The sequence below is a fragment of the Nomascus leucogenys genome, chromosome 12 (genome assembly GCF_006542625.1).
Source record: "Nomascus leucogenys isolate Asia chromosome 12, Asia_NLE_v1, whole genome shotgun sequence".
Lineage (NCBI taxonomy): Eukaryota > Metazoa > Chordata > Mammalia > Primates > Hylobatidae > Nomascus > Nomascus leucogenys.
Genome location: NC_044392.1, coordinates 81,933,798 through 81,957,114, shown reverse-complemented (window position 1 = coordinate 81,957,114; position 23,317 = coordinate 81,933,798). Strand labels below are relative to the sequence as shown.

At 40.0% G+C, this 23,317-nt stretch overlaps 1 protein-coding gene across 2 annotated transcripts in view; it reads right to left on the bottom strand.

Annotated features, from left to right (window-relative positions):
* Positions 1 to 23,317, bottom strand: part of EVI5 (ecotropic viral integration site 5) — a 275,206-nt gene that overhangs the window by 166,698 nt on the left and 85,191 nt on the right. For both annotated transcript variants that reach the window (XM_030825042.1, XM_030825043.1), the window contains exons 7-10: positions 22,508 to 22,651; positions 21,499 to 21,588; positions 21,007 to 21,104; positions 847 to 907 (exon numbers count right to left, since the gene is read on the bottom strand). In XM_030825042.1, coding sequence (XP_030680902.1) covers positions 847 to 907; positions 21,007 to 21,104; positions 21,499 to 21,588; positions 22,508 to 22,651 — 393 coding nt within the window. The remainder of the gene's footprint in view (positions 1 to 846; positions 908 to 21,006; positions 21,105 to 21,498; positions 21,589 to 22,507; positions 22,652 to 23,317) is intronic.

The window sequence follows — 23,317 nt, the reverse complement described above, 5'->3', positions numbered from 1 at the left end:
CAAGTCAAAAATCAGACACATTCAAACACAAAGTTTAAAAAGGGAGGAGGGAGTCACTCCATTAAAATTATTTTACTTTTAACCCTTTTCTCCAGGGGTTGGGGGTCGGGGGTGGAGGGGAATAAAGAGATTAGAAAGTGAACTGGCCAATCACTAAGTTATTTGACTCATGCTTCTACTTATCAACCCCATCCTACAATATCAGCATAAAAGGCAACACAATTTTTCTCAAGTCCCAGCTCCAACAGTGCAACAGACCCTCAACTCAAGAATTCCTTGTTTTATGGAGGGGGGTACAAATTTTATATTTTTAGGGTACATATAGGGTATTTATATGCCCTTCGAATTGAAAATCTGCTTGATTTTCTGGAGAGAAGTAGTTCAAAAGTATAACCCTTGCTTAGAGAAGAAAAAGTCATATCAGTCAAAGCTTTCTGTAGCTCTAGAGCAACCATAATTAGTTCTAGTGTAATATGTGCTCTATTTAATGTTTGCCTGAGATTACACTCTTGTTGGTCTCAGCATAGAAAGTGTTATTATAGATTGTCTTCTCTGCAACTTTAAAAAACATGCTTAAATGGAATGATAATGATCTTCTCCATGGAAGTGTTTTCTCCTGATGAGCCACCAACAAATCTAGAAAAAGGGAAGAGCTTGCTCTCCTTCACACTGGAATGAAAGCCACTTCGGTCACATTATTCCGCTTTTTTGAAATGTCTATTTTTAACTATAATCTAGTAGGATGGTAAATACATTTATGAATATAAGAAGTACAAACTTTAAACATCTACTGTCCAATAATTGATTTCAATCAATCAGTACTTAAAAAAGCCCCCAAATGCTTACTTTAATTTCAACTTGCTCTTCCATTTCTTTCGTTTTTATTGTAGTATATTCCTTTTCAAGCCTAAGAAAGGAAAAAAAAGAGTTAATGTTTTCATTCAAAAGTAGTTATTAAATTACAAAATTTAAAAATACATATGAACATAAAATACAATTTCTTTAGTTTCTTCTAGCTTATAACTTGGAGATATTTGATGTGAGAAAAATCATGTGGTTTCATGAGTTCTTATTAAAAACTCACTTTACAAATGACAGAAATAAAAACCACACAAAAAGAAAATTTATAAAGTGAAATGTATAAAGCACAAAATGCAACTTAGTTTACAGATTCTATTCAGCCCTAAACTTACAAATGAACCATTATTCTTATTCCTCAAATTAAAACACACCTGTAGGTTCAACTGGCTCTTAACTTAAAAATCCTGGTACCAACATTGACTTTAAAAATTTTAATGAGGGAAAGGGGACAACTCTTCCTTACAGAATTCCAATTAATAGACATAGGAGGAATAAGGTAAAGATAAAAATCACCATTAGAATTCCACAGTAATAACTACTGCAGGAGGAACCACTAACGGATGCTAAAATTAGTGGGTGAAAGTTTAAGCATAGTCTCAAATTATCTCTCCTAAAATATTTAGTAAGTGTTAAAGGAAAATACTAAATTTACAGTACAGATTCCTGGTAGACTGCACCTGAACTAACTGATTAAGGTTAACATCACCAGTAATACATACTGACATCATGCACCCCTGTTAAGATGTACTGAGTTAAGTGAATTAACATAGGAACAGAAAACCAAAAACCCATGTTCTCCCTTACAACTAGGAGCTAAACACTGGGTACTCATGGACATAAAGATGGGAACAACAGACACCAAGGACTAATAGAAGGGGAAGGCAGGGAAGGGGACAAGGGCTGAAAAACTAACCGTTGGGTACTATGCTCGCTATCTGGGTGATGGGATCATTCATATCTCAAACCTCAGCATCATGCAATATGCCCACGAAATAAATATGTGCATGTACCCCCTGAATTTAAAATAAAGGTCAAAATTATTAAAAAATAAAAATAATTTAAAACATGACACTGGGCATGGTGGATCATGCCTCTAATCCCAGCACTTTGGGGGGCCAAGGTGGGCCAATTGCTTGAGGCCAGGGGTTCAAGACCAGCCTGGGCAACATGGCGAAACCTAGTCTCTACAAAAAACACATAAATTAGCCAGTGCGGTGGGTGCATGCCTGTAGTTGCAGGTACTCAGAGGCTGAGGTGGGAGGATTGCTTGAGCCAGGGAGGTCAAGGTTGCAGTGAGCCGTGATCTAGCCACTGCACTCCAGCCTGGGACCCTTCCCCCCAACCCCCAGAAAGTGATAAACCATTTTTTTTTTTTTTTAAAAGATGTCCTGAAAAGGGCATATCACCTCTGTGGTCTGTCACTGATTGGAGAAGAGTAAGCATAATATGCAATTCTATGGTAAAATTACCTTTATAAAAATGTATAGGCCACACAAAAATTAGTACTACTAAATTTTTTTTATCTTGCTCTTGACAAAAAATATCAATACCAAGTTTACTCCAAATATAAACCAGACCAGGCTCCAAATAACTTACAGCTGCTTTCAAAAATAAGATTCTCCCTCAAAGGACAGAAATCTATTACTTATCTCATTTAGCTCACAACAACTTTTTTTTTTTTTTTTTTTTTTTTTTTGAGACAGAGTCTCGCTGTTGCCCAGGCTGGAGTGCAGTGGCACGATCTCGGCTCATTGCAAGCTCCGCCTCCCGGGTTCACACCATTCTCCTGCCTCAGCCTCCCAAGTAGCTGGGACTACAGGCGCCCATCACCGCGCCCAGCTAATTTTTTTTTTTTTTGTATTTTTAGTAGAGACGGGGTTTCACCGTGGTCTCGATCTCCTGACCTCATGATCCACCCGCCTTGGCCTCCCAAAGTGCTGGGATTACAGGCGTGAGCCACCGCGCCTGGCCACAACTTTTTAATATAAGTTGTTATACCCACTCTGGGGTTTAGAAAGCTTGAGAAACTTCTGTATGGTCACAGCTTTGACTGCTACATTATTGTCTCTCACTAAAGTGTATCTTAAAACAGGGGTCCCCAACCCCTTGGCAATGGACCAATACCAGTCTGTGGCCTGTTAGGAACCGGGTCACACAGCAGGTGGTGAACGGCAGGCAAGTGAACATCACTGCCTGAGCTCCACCTCCTGTCAGATCAGTGGCAGCATTAGATTCTCACAGGAGTGCAAACCCTATTGTGAACTGTGCATGCTGGGGATCTAGGTTGTGCGCTCCTTATGAGAATCTCATGACTGATGATCTGACGTGAGGTGGAACAGTTTCAACCTGAAGCCATACCCCCAGCCCCCATAAGTGGAAAAATGGTCTTCCACGAAAGCGGTCCCTAGTGTCAAAAAGGCTGGGGACGACTGTCTTAAAAGACTGTAAGATAGCCAAAAGAATGTATTAAAGACTCCAAAGAGCTGTAAAACATTTTGAACAGCTGCACTATTGAAATAAGTTTATAGCCTTCACAAATGACTACTCTGAAGTAGTTCTCATTATGCATTATGTAAAAATATCACTCATTTACACACCTAAAAATAAACCCTACTTAAATTTAACTCCACTGATAGTGTTTTTAAATAAACTTAATTTTTTTAAAAAAATATTCGGTTTACAAAAAGATTGTGAAGATAGTACAGAGATTCCATGTATCCCATCCCAGTTTCCCCTGTTATTAACATGTTACAGTAGTATGGTACATTGTTACATTGTTATAATTAATGAACCAATATTAACACGCTGCTGTTACCTAAAGCCCATGACAGTTTTGATGAGAACCTTGACAGTTTTGAGGAGTACTGGTCAGGTATTTTGTAGTTATCATTATGTGATCTTCAAACGGGACCATTATGTCCTTCAAATGGGATTTGTCTCATGTTTTTCTCATGATTATACTGGGGTTATTGGGTTTTCAGGAGGAAGACCACAGAGATAAATGCCATTTTCATTATCTCATACTAAGGGTACAAACTATCAACAGAACATCACTATTGATGTTGACCTTGATCACCTGGCTGAAGTAGTACATACCAGGTTTCTCCAGTGTAAAGTTATTTGTTCCCCCTTCACTGAGAGTGTTTTTAGACCCGCATTATGGTTTGTCTAAATTACTGGAAAATACTGATAATTGTTTTTTCTATGGCCAGTTTCATAACTCAATGTTTTCTATACACTATTAACAGAGTGATCTTTTTTTAAAATGTTGATTTGGATCATGCCACGCCCAGCATGTCAGTGGTTACTCATCACCTTCAGACTAAATTTCAAAGGCTTACAAAAGAGTAATCAAAGCTCTCTGGAGAAACAGCTCATTACTGCGCAGGAGCCAAGAAGGTATAAGTTGAACCTGGAATATTTTGTTGCGCTAAAGAAAGGAAATTCCCAAAGAATAATGGGAAAAATATCAAAAGAACAAAGCACCCAGGATGCAAGGGTTTCCACTGGACAAATCAGGGACAATTTAATAGTAATGGATTATAGCTCACTGAATAAAATAATCCATGAATTCACACTGATGTAAATAAATGAATAAATAAATGAGGGTGAAGGGAAAGCTCTTCCTTACAGTAGAATGCGGATTAATAAACAAAGAATGAGGGAGTGGGAAAATCATAAATGGATATAAAACTGGTATGGTTAAGTTTGGTAAAGAAAGAGGTTACCACATAATCTCAAAGTAGCCTGCCACAAATTACTTATTACAAAAGGGGAAATAATAACTTTACAGTAGTAAAACCTGGCAGACATCACCTTAATCAAGTGACCAAAGCTAACATTACCAGTTTTGAGAGAAAGCGATATCACATATATCATATGGTGAAATGAGAAGATATAATATCAAGGGTATACCTGCCAAAAATGCACAACCTGAATCTAATCCTGGGGAAACCCCAAGAAAACTCAAACTTTGAGATTTTCTACAAAATAATTGGCCTGTACACTGTTTAAATATATCAGAAACACAAAGACTGAGGAAATGTGTCAGATTAAAGAAAACCAAATAGGTATTAACACCTAAATCCTACATGTGATCCTAGAGAGGACCCTGGACGGAGAGGGGTGGGGAGATAGTTATACAGCATATTATTGGGACAGCATATATACAGCATATATTGGTGATAAAATCTGAACATACACTGTGAATTAGATAATAGTATTTTAGCTATTAGGTTGGTCCAAAAGTAACTGGTTTTTGCCATTGAAAGTAATGCAAAAACTGCAATTACTTTTGCACCAACCTAATATAATTTCCTTGTTTTGATTAACTATTGGGTTTATGTTAAAGGAGAGAAAAGTTGTTGTTCATAGGAAGTACACATTCAAGTATTTATGGATAAAGGGCACAATATCTCAATTTACTCTCAAATGGACCTCCCCCAAAATGGGAATGGATTTTACACACACACACTATATTTATATACGCATACAGAGGAGAGAGGATTTAATAAAGCAAATGGGATGAAATATAAACAATTGGTGAATGTTGGTAAAGAGTATATCGGACCCCCTTGTACTATATTTGTAACTTTTTTTATAAGTTTAGAAGTATACCAACATAAAAATTCATCAAAAAAAAGTCAAAAGCTAAGATTCAACTCTTACAACTTTCATGTAGTAAGGGAACCTCTGAGCCTTTGTACCTATTACCGTTCTTCTTAAAATGCCCTCCTTCTCTTCACCTGGCCAACCTTTATTACAGCAAAGAGTAAAACTTTTAAAACCAGATCATGTCACTTTTCTCAAAATCCTCTACCGGTTTCCCCTCAGATGTGGAAAAAGTCTGGCCCATGAGGAGTACAATAACCAACGAAACGTTTGACAATGATGAAAACGTGCTAGATCTGTATTGTCTAATAGAGTAGCCATTAGCCACATGTGAGTGACTAATTAGCGCTTGAAATATAACTGATGAAATAAATTTTAATCACATTTAGACTAAATAGCCACATGTGGGTAATGGCTACCACAGTAGATGGCATGGCTCTAAATATCCCTAGCTCCCTACCATGTTTCTGACTTCACTGCTATTTGCCTATGCTACTCCAGTCCCATCGGTTTTCTTCCTTTTCATTTTTGCAGAGATGGGGTTTTACTATGTTGCCCAGGCTGGTCTCAAACTCCTAGGCTCAATGGATCCTCCCACCTCAGCCTCTCAAAGTGCTGGGATTATAGGTGTGAGCCACTGTGCCCGGCCTCTCACTGGTTTTCTATTCCTTGAATGTATCAATCACATTCTTGCCTCAGTCTTCACATTTACTGTTATCATACTGTACGATATACTTCCCCCAGATAATCCCATGACTCCCACTCTTACTTCCCTCTGGTGTCGGCTCAAATAGTATCGTACCGGCCTGTGAGCCCTATCTCTGCGTGCCCTGTCTAAAAGAGTGCTCATCTCTCCACGTCCTTTAACTGGCTTTGTTTTCTTCATGGCACTTTCACTGATGGATGTTACGCTGTATATCATTCTATGTCAGTCTTCTGTATTTCAGTGAGTTCCATATCAACAGGGATTTTCTGTTGCAGTCATAATTTAACCCTAGCAATTAGAAACAACAATCTTCGGCCAGGCATGGTGGGTCATGCCTGTAATCTCAGCACTTTGGGAGGCCGAGGTGGGTGGATCACCTGAGGTCAGGAGTTCGAGACCAGCCTGGCCAACATAGCGAAACCCAGTCTCTACTAAAAATTAAAAAAAAATTAGCTGGACATGGTGGCATGCGCCCGTAGTCCCAGCTACTCAGGAGGCTGAGGCTTGAACCTTGGAGGCGATAGTTGCAATAAGCCAAGATCACACCATTGCACTCCAGCCTGCAAGACTCCGTCTCAAAAAAAAAAGAAAGAAACAAAGGTCTTCAAAATTGTACTCAGGTATCATCTCCTTCAGAGAACTACCTGAAACTTCCTCCTCTGCCATCATCCTGTGCCATCCTGTGGTCTTATTTTTCTGCTCATATATCTGCTAAAAGAAGGTTTCCTCATATACATTTTAAAGACTTCTAAATTTTGTTTTATGTCAAGTGTAAATATAGTTAAAAAGGACATATAATTGTAATTTATATGTACTTTAAAATTTTTCCACTGCAACTTAAGTGATATTTATCTTATTTACGGAAAACGTCTACTCTAGGACCTAACTGGCAAAGGCAGTCATTATTATTAAACCAATGAGCCAAATTATATTTACTTCCTGTCATTAAAGTGTTGCCTTCACTTTTCAATTCAAATAAACATGAGTTAATAATTTGTCCCATGATCACAATTCTACTTCTGAATTCTAATTGTAAGAAAGATAAAGCAGGCTTGCCAAGCATTTCTCAGCTGGATGAAAACAGAAACCCAAATTAGAAATTACAAAAATTCCATTTTTCGGATTGGCTTCCAAGATGGCCAAATATGAACAGCTCCGGTCTGCAGCTCCCAGCAAGACTGACACAGAAGACAGGAGATTTCTGCATTTCCAACTGAGATACCTGGTTCATCTCACTGAGACTGGTTGGACACTGGGTGCACCCCACCGAGGACGAGCAGAAGCAGGGCGGGGCGTCGCCTCACCCAGGAAGCACAAGGGGTCAGGGGATTTCCATTTCCTAGCCAAGGGAGGCCATGACAGACTGTAGCTGGAAAAACGGTACACTCCTGAGCAAATACCGCGCTTTTCCCACAGTTTTAGCAACCGGCAGACCAGGAGATACCAGCCGGTGCCTGGCTTGGCGGGTCCCACACACGCGGAGCCTTGCTCACTTCTAGCACAGCAGTCTGAGATCGACATGCAAGGCTGCAGCCTAGTGCAGGGAGAGGCGTCTGCCATTGCTGAGGCTTGAGTAGCTCAGAGTGTAAACAAAGAGGCCTGGAAGCACGAACTGGGTGGAGACCACCACAGCTCAGCAAGGCCTACTGCCTCTATAGATTCCACCTCTGGGGACAGGGCATAGTAGAACAAAAGGCAGCAGACAGCTTCTCCAGACTTAAATGTCCCTGTCTCACAGCTCTGAAGAAAGCAGTAGTTCTCTCAGCATGCCGTTTGAGCTCCGAGAACGGACGGACTGCCTCCTCAAGTGGGTCCCTGACCCCCATATAGCCTGACTGGGAAACACTTCCCAGTAGGGGATGACAGACCCCTCAAACAGGCAGGTGCCCCTCTGGGTAGAAGCTTCCAGAGGATGGATCAGGCAGCAATATTTGCTGTTGTGCAGTCTCCGCTGATGATACCCATGCAAACAGGGTCTGGAGTGGACCTCCAGCAAACTCCAACAGATCTGCAGCTGAGGGTTCTGACTGTTAGAAGAAAAACTAACAAACAGAAATAAATAGCATCAACATCAACAAAAATGACTTCCACACCAAAACCCCATCCGTAGGTCACCAACATCAAAGATCAAAGGTAGATAAAACCACAAAGATGAGGAGAAACCAGAGAAGCTAAAAATTCCAAAACACAGAGCACCTCTTCGCCTCCAAAGGATCACAGCTCCTCGCCAGCAAGGGAAAAAAACTGGACGGAGAATGAGTTTGACGAGTTGATAGAAGTAGGCTTCAGAAGGTCAGTAATAACAAACTTCTCTGAGCTAAAGGAGCATGCTCTAACCCATCACAAGGAAGCTAAAAACCTTGAAAAAAGGTTAGATGATTGGCTAACTAGAATGAACACTATAGAGAAGACCTGATGGCGCTGAAAACCAGGGCACAAGAACTTCGTGACACATGCACAAGCTTCAACAGCTGATTCGATCAAGTGGAAGAAAGTGACTGAAGATGAAATTAATGAAATAAAACGAAAAGACAAGATTAGAGAAAAAACGAGTGAAAAGAAACGAACAAAGACTCCAAGAAATATGGGAGTATGTGAAAAGACCAAATATACGTTTGACTGGTGTACCAGAAAGTGATGGGGACAACGGAACCAAGTTAGAAAACACTCTTCACGATATTATCCAAGAGGACTTCCCTAACCTAGCAAGGCAGGACAACATTCAAATTGAGGAAAAACAGAGAACACCACAAAGACACTCCTCGAGAAGAGCAATCCCAAGACACATAAATGTCAGATTCGCCAAGGTTGAAATGAAGGAAAAAATGTTAAGGGCAGCCACAGAGAAAGGTTGGGTTACCCACAAAGGGAAGCCCATCAGACTAATAGTGGATCTCTAGGCAGAAACCCTACAAGCCAGAAGAGAGTGGGGGCCAATATTCAACATTCTTAAAGAAAAGAATTTTCAACCCAGAATATCATATCCAGCCAAACTAAGCTTCAGAAGTGAAGGAGAAATAAAATCTTTTACAGACAAGGAAACGCTGAGAGATTTTGTCACCACCAGGCCTGCCTTACAAGAGCTCCTGAAGGAAGCACTAAACATGGAAAGGAACAACCGGTACCAGCCACTGCAAAAACATGCCAAATTGTAAAGATCATCGACACTGTGAAGAAACTGAATCAATTAATGGGCAAAATAACCAGCTAACATCACAATGACAGGGTCAAATTCAAACATAACAATATTAACCTTAAATGTAAATGGGCTAAATGCTCCAATTAAAAGACACAGACTGGCAAATTAGATAGTCAAGACCCATTGGTGTGCTGTATTCAGGAGACCCATCTCACGTGCAAAGACACACATAGGCTCAAAATAAAGGGATGGAGGAAGATCTACCAAGCAAATAGAAAGCAAAAAAAAAGCAGGGGTTGCAATCCTATGTAGGGAGACACCCTGAAACTATTGCTAAGGAATAAAAGATGAAATGCTCCTGATTATTGTAAACACAAAATTGCATGCAGGATTGTGTAAAGACAATGCCAGGTTGGACTGCCAGAACGAGCCAAGAGCACGTGATGTGTTTCCCCCTGCAGAGAGCCTATGAATGGACGTGCAGTCAGGGAGGTTTCACATCACCAAGATTCCTATCCCAGAAAAGCAGATGTTCATAACTCTGGGAATGGAATGCGACCCTTGTGGAAAGCCTATAAATGGATGCATGGGGGGCGCCTGTCCATATGGATAAGATAGGGCTATAAATGCCCTCATCTTGCCGTGGCTCTTCTAGGCCTCTTTAGGGTTAAAGCATACTCCCTTGTGAGAATTTCTGGTCTAACCAGTTGTCTAGCTTCACGTCCTGTTTCCACGGATTGTCTGTAACCAGCTTTTGTTGCAAATGTTACTGCTGATTAATATCTTGCTAATCATAGGTTATGGAAAGACTGTGTTTCGGTTCTAAGGCTCTGTTAGAAATTACTGATGCACACACTATATTGTAAATTATTATCTCTGTAAACTGTACTTCTACATACAAATGTTATGTTAAAGAATTACTTCATCCCCATGTGACCATCTCACCCCTCATAATCAAATGACCCGAAATCCCTCACTAACCTACCCCTGCCCTCACTAAACTTAACAATAAATGCTGGTATATCCAGTGCATTGTTGGCACTGTGGGACCAGAAGACGGTGACCCCCCTGGAGCCAGCTTTCACTATCTTGTGTGTGTCTATTATTTCTCAACCTGCCGATCCGCCTAGGAGCAAAGAGAGAGCCCCGTTGCATTGCGGGCTGCTGGCCAGATCCCACAATAATCCCAGTCTCTGATAAAACAGACTTTAAACCAACAAAGATCAAAAGAGACAAAGAAGGCCACTACATAATGGTAAAGGGATCAATTCAACAAGAAGAGCTAACTATCCTAAATATACATGCACCCAATACAGGAGCACCCAGATTCATAAAGTCCTGAGAGACTTACAAAGAGACTTAAGACTCCCACACAATAATAATGGGAGACTTTAACACCTCACTGTCAACATTAGACAGATCAACGAAACAGAAGGTTAACAAGGATATCCAGGACTTGAACTCAGCTCTGGACCAAGCAGACCTACTAGATATCTACAGAACTCACCACCCCAAATCAACAGAATATACATTCTTCTCAGCACCACATGGCACTTATTCCAAAATTGACCACATAGTTGGAAGTAAAGCACTCCTCAGCAAATGTAAAAGAACAGAAATCACAACAAACTGTCTCTCAGACCACAGTGCAATCAAATTAGAACTCAGGATTCAGAAACTCACTCAAAATGCACAACTATATGGAAACTGAACAATCTGCTCCTGAATTACTACTGGGAACATAACAAAATGAAGGCAGAAACAAAGATGTTCTTTGAAACCAGTGAGAACAAAGACACAATGTACCAGAATCTCTGGGACACATTCAAAGCAGTGAGTAGAGGGAAATTTATAGCACTAAATGCGCACAAGAGAAAGCAGAAAAGATCTAAAATTGACACCCTAACATCACAATTAAAAGAACTACAGAAGCAAGAGCAAACACATTCAAAAGCTAGCAGAAGGCAAGAAATAACTAAGATCAGAGCAGAACTGAAGGAGATAGAGACACAAAAAACCCTTCAAAAAAATCAATGAATTCAGGAGCTGGTTTTTTGAAGAGATTAACAAAACAGACCACTAGCAAGACTAATAAAGAAGGAAAGAGAGAAGAATCAAATAGATGCAATAAAAAATGATTTTTTTTCCCACAGAAATACAAACTACCATCAGAGAATACTATAAATACCTCTATGCAAATAAACTAGAAAATCTAGAAGAAATGGATAAAATCCTGGAAACATACACCCTCCCAAGACTAAACCAGGAAGAAGTAGAATCTCTGAATAGACCAATTAACAGGTTCTGAAACTGAGGCAATAATCAACAGCCTACCAACCAAAAGAAGTCCAGGACCAGATGGATTCACAGCCAAATTCTTCCAGAGGTACAAAAAGGAGCTTGTACCATTCCTTCTGTAACTATTTCAATCAATAGAAAAAGAGGAAATCCTCCCTAGCTCATTTTATGAGGCTAGCATCATCCTGATACCAAAGCCTGGTAGAGACACAACAAAAAAAGAGAATTTTAGGCCAGTACCCCTGATGAACACTGATGTGAAAATCCTTAATAAAATATTGGCAAACCGAATACAGCAGCACATCAAAAAGCTTATCCACTATGATCAAGTCGGCTTCATCCCTGGGATGCAAGGCTGGTTCAACATACGCAAATCAATAAACATAATCCACCACATAAACAGAACCAACAACAAAAACCACGATTATCTCAATAGACGCAGAAAAGGCCTTCAACAAAAGTCAACAGCCTTCATGCTAAAAACTCTCAATAAACTAGGTATTGATGGAACGTATCTCAAAATAATGAGCTATTTATGACAAACCCACAGCCAATATCATACTGAATGGGCAAAAGCTGGAAGCATTCCCTTTGAAAACCTGCACAAGGCAAGGATGCCCTCTCTCACCACTCCTATTCAACATAGTGTTGGAAGTTCTGGCCAGGGCAATCAGGCAAGAGAAAGAAATAAAGGATATTCAATTAGGAAAAGAGGAAGTCAAATTGTCCCTGTTTGCAGATGACATGGTTGGATATTTAGAAAACCTCATCATCTCAGTGCAAAATCTCCTTAAGCTGATAAGCAACTTCAGCAAAGTCTCAGGATACAAAATCAATATGCAAAAATCACAAGTATTTCTATACACCAATAATAGACAGAGAGCCAAATCATGGGTGAACTCTCATTCACAATTACTACAAAGAGAATAAAACACCTGGGAATACAACTTACAAGGGATGTGAAGGACCTCTTCAAGGAGAACTACAAATCACTGCTCAACGAAATAAGAGGACACAAACAAATGGAAGAACATTCCATGCTCATGAATAGGAAGAATCAGTATCGTGAAAATGGCCACACTGCCCAAGGTAATTTATAGATTCAATGCCATCCCCATCAAGCTACCATTGACTTTCTTCACAGAATTAGAAAAAACTACTTTAAAGTTCATATGGAACCAAAAAAGAGCCTGCATTGCCAAGACAATCCTAAGCAAAAAGAACAAAGCTGGAGGCATCATGCTACCTGACTTCAAACTATACTACAAGGCTACAGTAACCAAAACAGCATGGTACTGGTACCAAAACAGATATATAGACCAACAGAACAGAACAGAGGCCTCAGAAATAACACCACACATCTATAACCATCTGATCTTTGACAAACCTGACAAAAACAAAAAATGGGAAAAGGATTCCCTATTTAATAAATGATGCTGGAAAACTGGCTAGCTATATATAGAAAGCTGAAACTGGATCCCTTCCTTACGCCTTACACAAAAATTAATTCAAGATGGATTAAAGACTTAAATGTTAGACCTAAAACCATAAAAACCCTAGAAGAAAACCTAGGCAGTACCATTCAGGACATAGGCATCGGCAAGGACTTCATGACTAAAACACCAAAAGCAATGGCAACAAAAGCCAAAATTGACAAATGGGATCTAATTAAACTAAAGAGCTTCTGCACAGCAAAAGAAACTATCACCAGAGTGAACAGGCAACCCACAGAATGGGAGAAAATCTTTGCAATCTACCCATCTGACAAAAGGCTAATATCCAGAATCTACAAAGAACTTAAATTTACAAGAAAAAGACAACCCCATTAAAAAGTGGGCAAAGGATATGAACAAATACTTCTCAAAAGAAGACATTTATGCAGCCAGCAGACATATGATAAAACACTCATCATCACTGGTCACCAGAGAATGCAAATCAAAACCACAGTGAGATACCATCTCATGCCAGTTAGAATGGCGATCATTAAAAAGTCAGGAAACAACAGATGCTGGAGAGGATGTGAAGAAATAGGAACGCTTTTACACTGTTGGTGGGAGTGTAAATTAATTCAACCATTGTGGAAGTCAGTGTGGCAATTCCTCAAGGATCTAGAACTAGAAATACCATATGACCCAGCCATCCCATTACTGGGTATACACCCAAAGGACTATAAATCATGCTGCTATAAAGACACATGCACATGTATGTTTATTGTGGCACTATTTACAATAGCAAAAACTTGGAACCAATCCAAATGTCTGTCAGTGATAGACTGGATTAAGAAAATGTGGCACATATACACCACGGAATACTATGCAGCCATAAAAAAGGATGAGTTCATGTCCTTTGCAGGGACATGAATGAAGCTGGAAACCATGATTCTACACAAACTATCACAAGGACAGAAAACCAAACACCGCATGTTCTCACTCATAGGTGGGAGCTGAACAAAACCTGTACATTGTGCACATGTACCCTAGAACTTAAAAGTATAATAAAAATAATAATAAAGAAAACTTCCATTTTTCTTGCTCTGCTCTCTCAGGGGATACTCCCTCAGGAGCAAGTCATTCTGAAATTGTTCTTTTTGTTTGGAGCCGCAGAGATTTTTTATAAACTAAAGTAAGGTACCATAGTAAGATCTAGGCTGGGTGACAGGTTTTCCTTCCTTCCTTTAATAAAGTGGGAGAAGGCATGCTGTAAAAGGGAAGGTGCGAAGAAGAACCAAGGCACCTCTACTACAGAAATGTTATCAGACAGATAAACTATAGGAAAGAATATAGATAGAAATTGAAAATCTACTTAACCAAGCTCTGAACATTTTCCTGACACCTAACAGACTGTGTATGCCAGTTTGAAGACATACGGGTTAGTTATCTCTAACATATAATTTTAATAATCTGTTACATATTTGCATCTAATAAGCCATTTACTTTTCTGTGCTGCTACCCTCCAACCAACAGGAAACTTGAGCATTTTTGAGAGGTAGGTCCAATTGTGAGCTTACTATATGTTCCAAAACTGATACTTAGTAGAAATGGACAAGACTTATCTTTAATGCTGACAAAAGATTACAACCCAGATTATAAACAACTAGTAACCACTAAGAAGTCAAAGCAGCATGAAGTAGACACTGCAGTAGAAAAGGGAGGAAAAAAAATAGAAGAAAAACATGAGGCCAATAAACATATGAAAAGATGCTTACTCTTATCAACAATCAGGGAAATGTAAATTAAGTGGAAAATGAGACATTGTATACTGGCCACAATGAGAACGCATACACTGCTGGGTTAGACTACAAATTAGTGTCACTTTGGCAAAATTTTGTGATGCTGAACACAGCTTACTTTGAAACCTTAAAACATTGTGAATATAAGCCTGTAAGTCCTTAATAATGCCCCCTGCGATTGGTAAAAATTAAGTACATTGGCAAAAATTAAGAATAACCAAGCACTGACGACAAAGTAGAACAATAAGACTTTATTTTAGACAGGGTCTCACTCTGTCACTCAGGCTGGAGTGCAGTGGCACAATCATGGATCACTGCAGCTGGGACCGCCCAGGCTCAAGTGATCCTCCCACCTTGGCCTCTTGAGTAGCTGGGACCACAGGTGTGCTGACGCCACCATATCCAGCTAATTTTTGTATTTTTTTGTAGAGACAAAGTTTCACCATGTTGCCTAGGCTGGTCTCAAACTCCAAGGCTCAAACAATCTGCCTGCCTCAGCCTCTCAAAGTGAAAGGACTACAGGTGTTAACCACTGCACCTGGCCACAATAAGAACTCATATACTGCCGGGTTAGACTATAAATTCGTGTCACTTCGGCAAATTTTGTGATGTTGAACACAGCTTACTTTGCAGCCTTAAAATATTCTGAATATAGGCTGTAAGTCCTTAATAATGCCCCCTGCAAAAGAATAGACTAATTTAAAAGAACACCATTCCCACTAACTCTTTTCTCTGGAAATTGGTAATTAAAGGGAATAATGAAGTTGTTTTGTTTTGTTTTGTTTTGTTTAAGAGAGAGGGTCTTACTCTGTCACCCAGGCTGGAGTGCAGTGCTGTGATCACAGCTCACTGCAGCCTCCAACTCCAGACTCAAGCAATCTTCCCACCTCAGCCTATAGAGAAGCCAGGACTACAGGCACCTGGTTAGCTTTTTTTATTTCTTGCAGAGATGGGGTCTCGCTATGTTGCCCAGGCTGGTCTCAAACTCCCAGACTCAAGTGATCCTCTTGCCTGGGCCTCCCAAAGTGCTGGTATTGTGGGTGTGAGCCACCATGCCTGGCTGCAATAATGAAGTGTTTATATGTGTTTCCAGTAGAATGAAGTTAGCTGCAGTTAAAGAAGAAAAGGTTATGAAGAAAGCTGACTGATAAATCTAAGAAGAATGACATTTTTAAAATCATGCTTTTGTTATCCTAAATGAAATAATTTAACATGAAAAGTGTCCCCAATGATACTTTTTTTTTTTTTTTTTTTTGGAGACAGGGTCTCACTCTATTGCCAAGGCTGAAGTACAGTGACGCAATCACAGCTCACTGCATCCTTGACTTCTCAAGTGATTCTCCCAACTTAGTCTCTTGAGTAGCTGGAACTAAACGTGCACACCACCACACCTGGTTAATTTTTGGTCTTTTTTTTTTTTTTTCCATACAGACAGGATTTCACCATGTTGCCCAGGCTGGTCTTGAATTCCTGGCCTCAAGTGATCTGCCTACCTCGGCCTGCCAAAGTACAGGGATTATAGGTGTGAGCCACTGTGCCTGGCCCTCAATAATACTTTTGAGCAGACTGAGCCAAGAGGTGGAAGGTCATAATGAACTGGATATTCTTACAATGCCAAAGTATCAACTTACAAAGTACTTACTGAGTGCCACAAGGGAAAACATAACTTCACAATAAAGAAATCTGTCATTACCTTAATCTAGTCACCAATCATGGCATCTCTAATAACCGTGAGACAGACATTATGCATCTTTTAAGATGAATAAAGTACATGGTATCACCTATTAAGTATATTTGCCAGAAATGTTTGCACCTAATTAGATTAAGTCTTCACATTAGCTCCCAGTTTATAGAAAACACAAGAGATACAGAAGTTAAATGAGATGACAAGGAAATAATCAGATGAATCCTTCAGGTTGGATATTCTTGGTAAAACTGACTTGGTCTCTTCAACAAGTCAATATATTAAAAAAGAAGATTGGAATAGGTGGTGCTGATCTAAATTTTTTAAAATGTAAGTGAACAACTGAATACAATGCAATCAATGGCAAAAACATTTTTGGCACAACTGAGGAAATGTGAACATAGACTGAGTATTAGGCAATATTATGGAACTACTGTTAAGTGGTGAAAGCAATGTGGTAAAGGAGGCAAATTACTTTATGGACATGCATACTGATGTATTAAAGAGTGAAGTGTCACAACTTCTGAGCTTTACTTTGAAATACTTTGAAAAAAATAAATATGACGAAATATTAACAATATTTACTTCGAAATACTTTGAAAAAATAAATATGACAAAATATTAAGTTATTAAATGTAGACAATAAGCAATGGATATTTATTATTCTATTTTTCTGTATGTCTGAAAATTTTCCCAAGTGAAAAAAAGCAAATAGAATATGATCTGTAGCTAATGAGTAAAATCTATTCTTTCCTTCACAGCTAAGCTTCATAAAAGGAAAATGAGCCTTTCTTTCTCTTTTTCCTTCCTTCCTTCCTCCCTCCCTTTCTTTCTTTTCTTTCTCTCCTTCTTTCCTTTCTTTCCTTCCTTCCTTCTTTCTTTCTTTCTCTCTTTCTCTCTCTCCTCTCTTTCTCTCTTTCTTTCTTTTCTTCCCTCTGTGGCCCAGGCTGGAGTATAGTCGGCTCACTGCAGACTCCCTGCCTCCAGCTCCTGTCATTCTCCTGCCCCGGCCTGCGGGCTGCCTGGGATTGCCGGCGCGCGCCACCACCGCTCCCAGGTTTTTCTCCTTTGGCTGGAGGCGCGGTTTCGCCTTGTTGGCCAGGCTGGTCTCCAGCTCCTGACCTCGAGTGGTCTGCCCGCCTCGGCCTCCCGAGGTGGTGGGACTGCAGACGGAGTCTCGCTCACTCGGTGCTCGGTGTTGCCCGGGCTGGAGTGCGGTAGCGTGGTCTTGGCTCGCTGCAGCCTCCGCTTCCCAGCCGCCTGTCTTGGCTTCCCAGGGTGCTGGGATTGCAGCCTCTGCCCGGCCGCCGCCCCATCTGGGAGGTGGGGAGCGTCTCTGCCTGGCCGCCCATCGTCTGGGTTGTGAGGAGCGCCTCTGCCTGGCCACCCCGTCTGGGAGGTGAGGAGCGCCTCTGCCCAGCCGCCACCCCGTCTAGGAAGTGAGGAGCGTCTCTGCCCGGCCGCCCATTGTCTGGGATGTGAGGAGCGCCTCTGCCCGGCCGCCCATCGCCTGGGAAGTGAGGAGCACCGCTGCCCGGCTGCCCATCCTCTGGGATGTGAGGAGCGCCTCTGCCCGGCCACCCCGTCTGGGAAGTGAGGAGCGCCTCTGCCCGGCCGCCCCATCTGGGAAGTGAGGAGTGCCTCTGCCCAGCCACCCATCGCCTGGGAAGTGAGGAGCACCTCTGCCCGGCTGCCCATCCTCTGGGATGTGAGGAGCGCCTCTGCCCGGCCGCCCCGTCTGGGAGGTCTACCACGGAGGCCAGAAGCAATGTGGGGGCTGGACGTGGTGGCTCACGCCTGTAGTCCCAGCACTCTGGGAAGCCGAGGCGGGTTGATCACTTGAGGCTAGGAGTTCGAGACCAGCCTGGCCAACATGGCAAAACATATGAAAAATACAACAGACAAACCAACCAACCAACCCAGCAACAACAAAACAGGTCTACCCTGGAGCCATACTCTAATTTTTTCTATTTTCCTCCCTTTCTGATCCTTTATCCCACTTTCTTTTTCTTCCTGTTCCTTCTCCTTCTTCTTTGTCAAATAGAGGATTGAGTTATTATCATTGATCCATACAAAGTCCCTCTCTCATATATTTTCTTTCATTCCCACCCCCCATTTCTATTCCCCGTCTTCCCATGTGCAACCTTCCTAATATGTTTGATATGCATCTTTTTGTTTGTATGTATTTTTAGAAAATGTTTGTGTGCAAAAAAAAATTAATAATAAAAAGGAAAATGAAATGCTATGTTGAGGAAGGTTTTGTTTTGTTGCTTCTAAGTAAGAACTCAAAATTATCTTCTTAGATTGAAGAAAATGAAACAACAGAGAGAGAGAGGTTGAAGATAGAGGACAGAAGAAATAATTAATGGAGCAAAGACCTGGAAGAGATGGAAATGAGTAACATCACATATTCTGAATTAGCATTATAAAGGAAAAAAAATACTGTATTCTAAAAAGAGAAGAAAAAGAACATAGCTAAGTCTACAAGCTGGAAGACAGCAAGTTTAGGAAGTTTGCAAATGATTGCTGAATCAGGAATAAGGTAATCTGATGAGAGTTACGTATGTCAAAAACGGGATGGGAGTTTGGGAAGAATGGTAAGGTTTGAAGTAACCACTGTGAGGAATGAGATAATCAAAGTCAATATAAATATACACGGAAGGCCACTGGAAACATAGTTTACTGTCAGCAATCTCAGTAACTATGCAATAACAATTGGATACATGAATACAGGAAACAAAAGGGCAGAGGAAGCACAGTTGTTCATATCAGAAGAAGGCTTTTATACCTCAATCTAGAGATCTTGATAAAGCAGAATGGGGAGAGCATGAATAAGGAAGTGAAAGAAATAGGGGGCCAGAAATCTGATAAGTAAACAGGATTAACTGAAATTTCAGAAATGGATTGTACGTATGACAAGATCTATACAAGGAGAATTAGTTACCAAGAAGGTTAAAGAACCTCATTCTCTATCAGACTTTTAAAGTAAAATAAATTATCTGCCTGGCTAGTGTGATTTCAATGTGGTTTTACCAGGTGACAAAAATTGAGATAATTTGTTTTTATCATTTACAAGGCACAGCAGCTTTTTGTTTATATGATGTCTCCACAGGATGGTAGTTATTTAAAATGTATCAACATGATGGTAGTTATTTAAAACATCACAAGTAACTTATTAATAATAAAAGCTGAAGCTCAAAAATCGGCTTGGCTTGCTTTTGTCAATTAGAGCTAACTTTTTAATTTTTTTTAAAGAGATAAGGTATCACTATGTTACCTAGGCGGATTGTGAACTCCTGAGCTCAAGCAATCCTCCTGCCTCAGCCTCCCGAGTAGCTGGGACTACAGGTACACATCATTGTGCATGGAAAAGCTAACTAATTTTAATAACATAATTTTCACTCATATTTAAATATACTTTGTGGAGTAGGAATATCCATGGGAATAGTATGTTGTACATGTTAATGTAATTTCATATTGCAGCAGAAAAGAAACTGCTAGCATACAGTACTGTTATCATTTTAAAGCATTTTATGCCATAGAAAGTACAGTATCAGAAATGCTAACTATGACCACAGGCTAAGAATTAAGTACTGGAAGCTAGAGAAATCACAGCTATTATTTTAATTGATACACTTAATCTGTTTCAAAAATAAAACTAACAAGCCAAGACTGTTTATTTTGAACTTTTAGGACATGAATACCAAAAAAAGCTTCATTAGAAAGTAGCACAATAAATAAAATTTGACCAGGTGCAGCAGCTCACACCCGTAATCTCAACATTTTAGGAGGCTAAGGTGGGAGGATCACTTGAGCCCAGGGGTTCGAGACAAGCCTGGGCAACATAATAAGACTCTGTCTCTACAAAAAAATTTTTTAAATTAGCCAGGCATGGTGGTGTGCGCCTGTAGTACACCTGTGCTTTAGTAGAGACAGGGTACTTCCTGTACTCAGGAAGCTGATTTGGGAGGACCACTTGAGCCTAGGATTTCAAGGCTACAGTGAGCAGCCATAATCACACCACTGTACTCCAGCCTGGGTGACAGAGCAAAAGCCTGTCTCTATAATAAATAAATAAATTTTTAAGTTCTCAATCCATACTTCATGTCTATCTTGCTGGTTATGCTAATTTTGAACTTAAGTGACACTCTGGGGTCAAACAAAGAGGAAAAGAATGTCAATGAATGGGACCACACCAGAAAAGTGGTTTTAAAAATAACAGCATCCTCATATATGTATATCCATTCCAGGCTCCTAATTCTAGTCAATGTGGAAAAGGAGGAAAATTTTAAAGGTAGTACATGCTAGTCCCATGCACCGCTATTAAAAGCAGTATATTCCAACATTAGCTTTATGCTATACTGAAACCAATACTACCAAAGAAAATAATATAGTTCTGTAACCTAAGGAGGAAAACTGTATCACTAGAATGTTTTGCAACTTCCACTGAATTTCCAACAAAAATATAAAATACTTACTTTTTCATTTTTTTTGAATTGTATTTGACTTGGTAAGCTGCTTGGATTAGCTTGTCTGGGACACCATCAAACTGATGTGGAATGACCTTTTGAAAGTGCTAAGATACAATAAAAGAAAAACATAAGAATGACTTAGTGCTGTTAATAGTGAAATCCAAAGACATTCAAGAAATTATGGCTGGGCATGGTGGCTCATGCTTGTAATCTCAGCACTTTGGGAGGCCGAGGCAGGCGGATCACTTCAGGTCAGGAGTTCAAGATCAGCCTGGCCAACACGGTGAAACCCTGTTTCTACTAAAAATACAAAACTTAGCCGGGTGTAGTGGTGCACGCTTTTAATTCCAGCTATACAGGAGGCTGAGGCAGTGGGAGGATCACTTGAACCTGGGAGGCAGAGGTTGCAGTGAGCCGAGATCACGCCACTGCACTCCAGCCTGGGCAACAGAGCGAAACTCTGTCTCAAACAAAAAAGAAAAGAAATTATGAACTTACCTGTAACATCCCTTCCATGTCAAGTTGCATCAGTTCTGCCTGATTCATTTGAAGAAGTGCTAATCCTACACGAAACACTATTTCTAAACCCTGAGGAAACAAATAAGTCCAAATTTATCTTACTCTTCCATCAACAAAAAGAAGTCATTTGAAATAATACTAAGGTAAACATTTAGGGATCTAAACTGGGGGCTGGCAAACATTTTCTGTCAAGAGTCAGAAAGCAAGTATTTTAGGTTTGGTGGGCCATATTGTCTGTCAAAATTACTCAGCTGTGCCACTACAACCCTTAAGCAGACATACACAACATATAAATAAGTGGGCAGGGTTGTGTTCTAGGAAAACTTTATAAAAAGCAGGTGTGGAAGGACGGATTTGGCACAAAAATCTGTCCATCTGATTGGTACATGAATGATAGTTGACCAACTGTGATCTGAACTAATTTAGATAGGTAATACAAATTGATTTCCCCAAGATGTAATTAATAACAACATTGAGTTCACAGACTGGAAAACAAAGGATTACCTGTACGTGCTACTGACAAAAGGACAACAAGCCGCAACGTGTTCATAGAATAGAAGAAACATGCTTATTGCTTCTTACTCTTTGGAAGACAGATACATTTCAACAATATTAACTGTAAGACAAATTTTACCTCTCACTAACTTTCACCGTATCAGTTAGGAGGTGATAAAGAGGTATGATTAACAGTGTAGGCTCCAAACTGCCTATGTTTGAATCCTGGTTACAACACCACTTATGTATTGTGTGTCCATAGTCAAGCTACTTAACCTTTCTCTAAGTTTCAACTTCCTCATCTATCATCTAACAAATGGAATAAAAACAGTATCTACCTGACAGGGTTATTATAAGGTTTAAATGAGATTATCCACGTAAGCACTTTTGCATGGGACACATGGCTTTCCTTCATTGCTCTCCTCATTGCCCTGCTCTCACTAACTCAGTGACCCCTTTGCTCAGCTCCTGCTCTGTCTGCCCATTAGCTTACCTCAGACATAAAGATATCAAATATCCTTGTTGCAATTGGTAGTGGAAAAGTTGTAAGAAAGATAGTCAGAAACCAGGATGATGCATACATTGAGGTATGAAAACTCTGAGATTGAAAATGTACAAAGAGCTCTGGAAGATGCTCCTAAAGAGAAGAAAATAATTAGTTATAACACAGTAAAACTGAGTATTTTAAATTAGATTATATTTATACTAGATTAGCCTATACCAAACACAAAGATTAGATCAAGCATCATATGGAAAAGGTAAGACAGAGACCTTGAAACATCTGGGACAGTGGCTAGTATCTAGGAAAGAAAGAAGGGTGAAAGAATGTGAAGTTGGAATTTTGAGTATAACATTTATTAATGAAAAGAAACTGAATAAAAGTTTTATATTTGTTTAATCCTGTTGGTGGATACAAGAGTGACTGATATTTTCTATACTCTTCTATCAACTATAACATTTCGAAAGACGTTTAAAAAGAAAAGAAATGGTATGTTAAAATACTTTCAGGCACTATCTACCATTGATCACCTATTCTTACCTTCCTAAAGAATAGGAAAAATACTCAAAATACAGATGTTTCAGCAACTCTAGTAATTCAAAACATAAATGAGACTTTTTTTTGAGACGGGGTCTCACTCTGTCACCCAGGCTAGGGTACAGCGGTGTGATCTTGGCTCACTGCAACCTCTGCCTCCCAAGCTCAAGCAATCCTCCCATCTCAGCCTTCCAGGCAGCTGGGACTACAGGTGCACACCACCATGCCCAGCTAATTTTTTTTATTTTTAGTAGAGATAAGATTTTG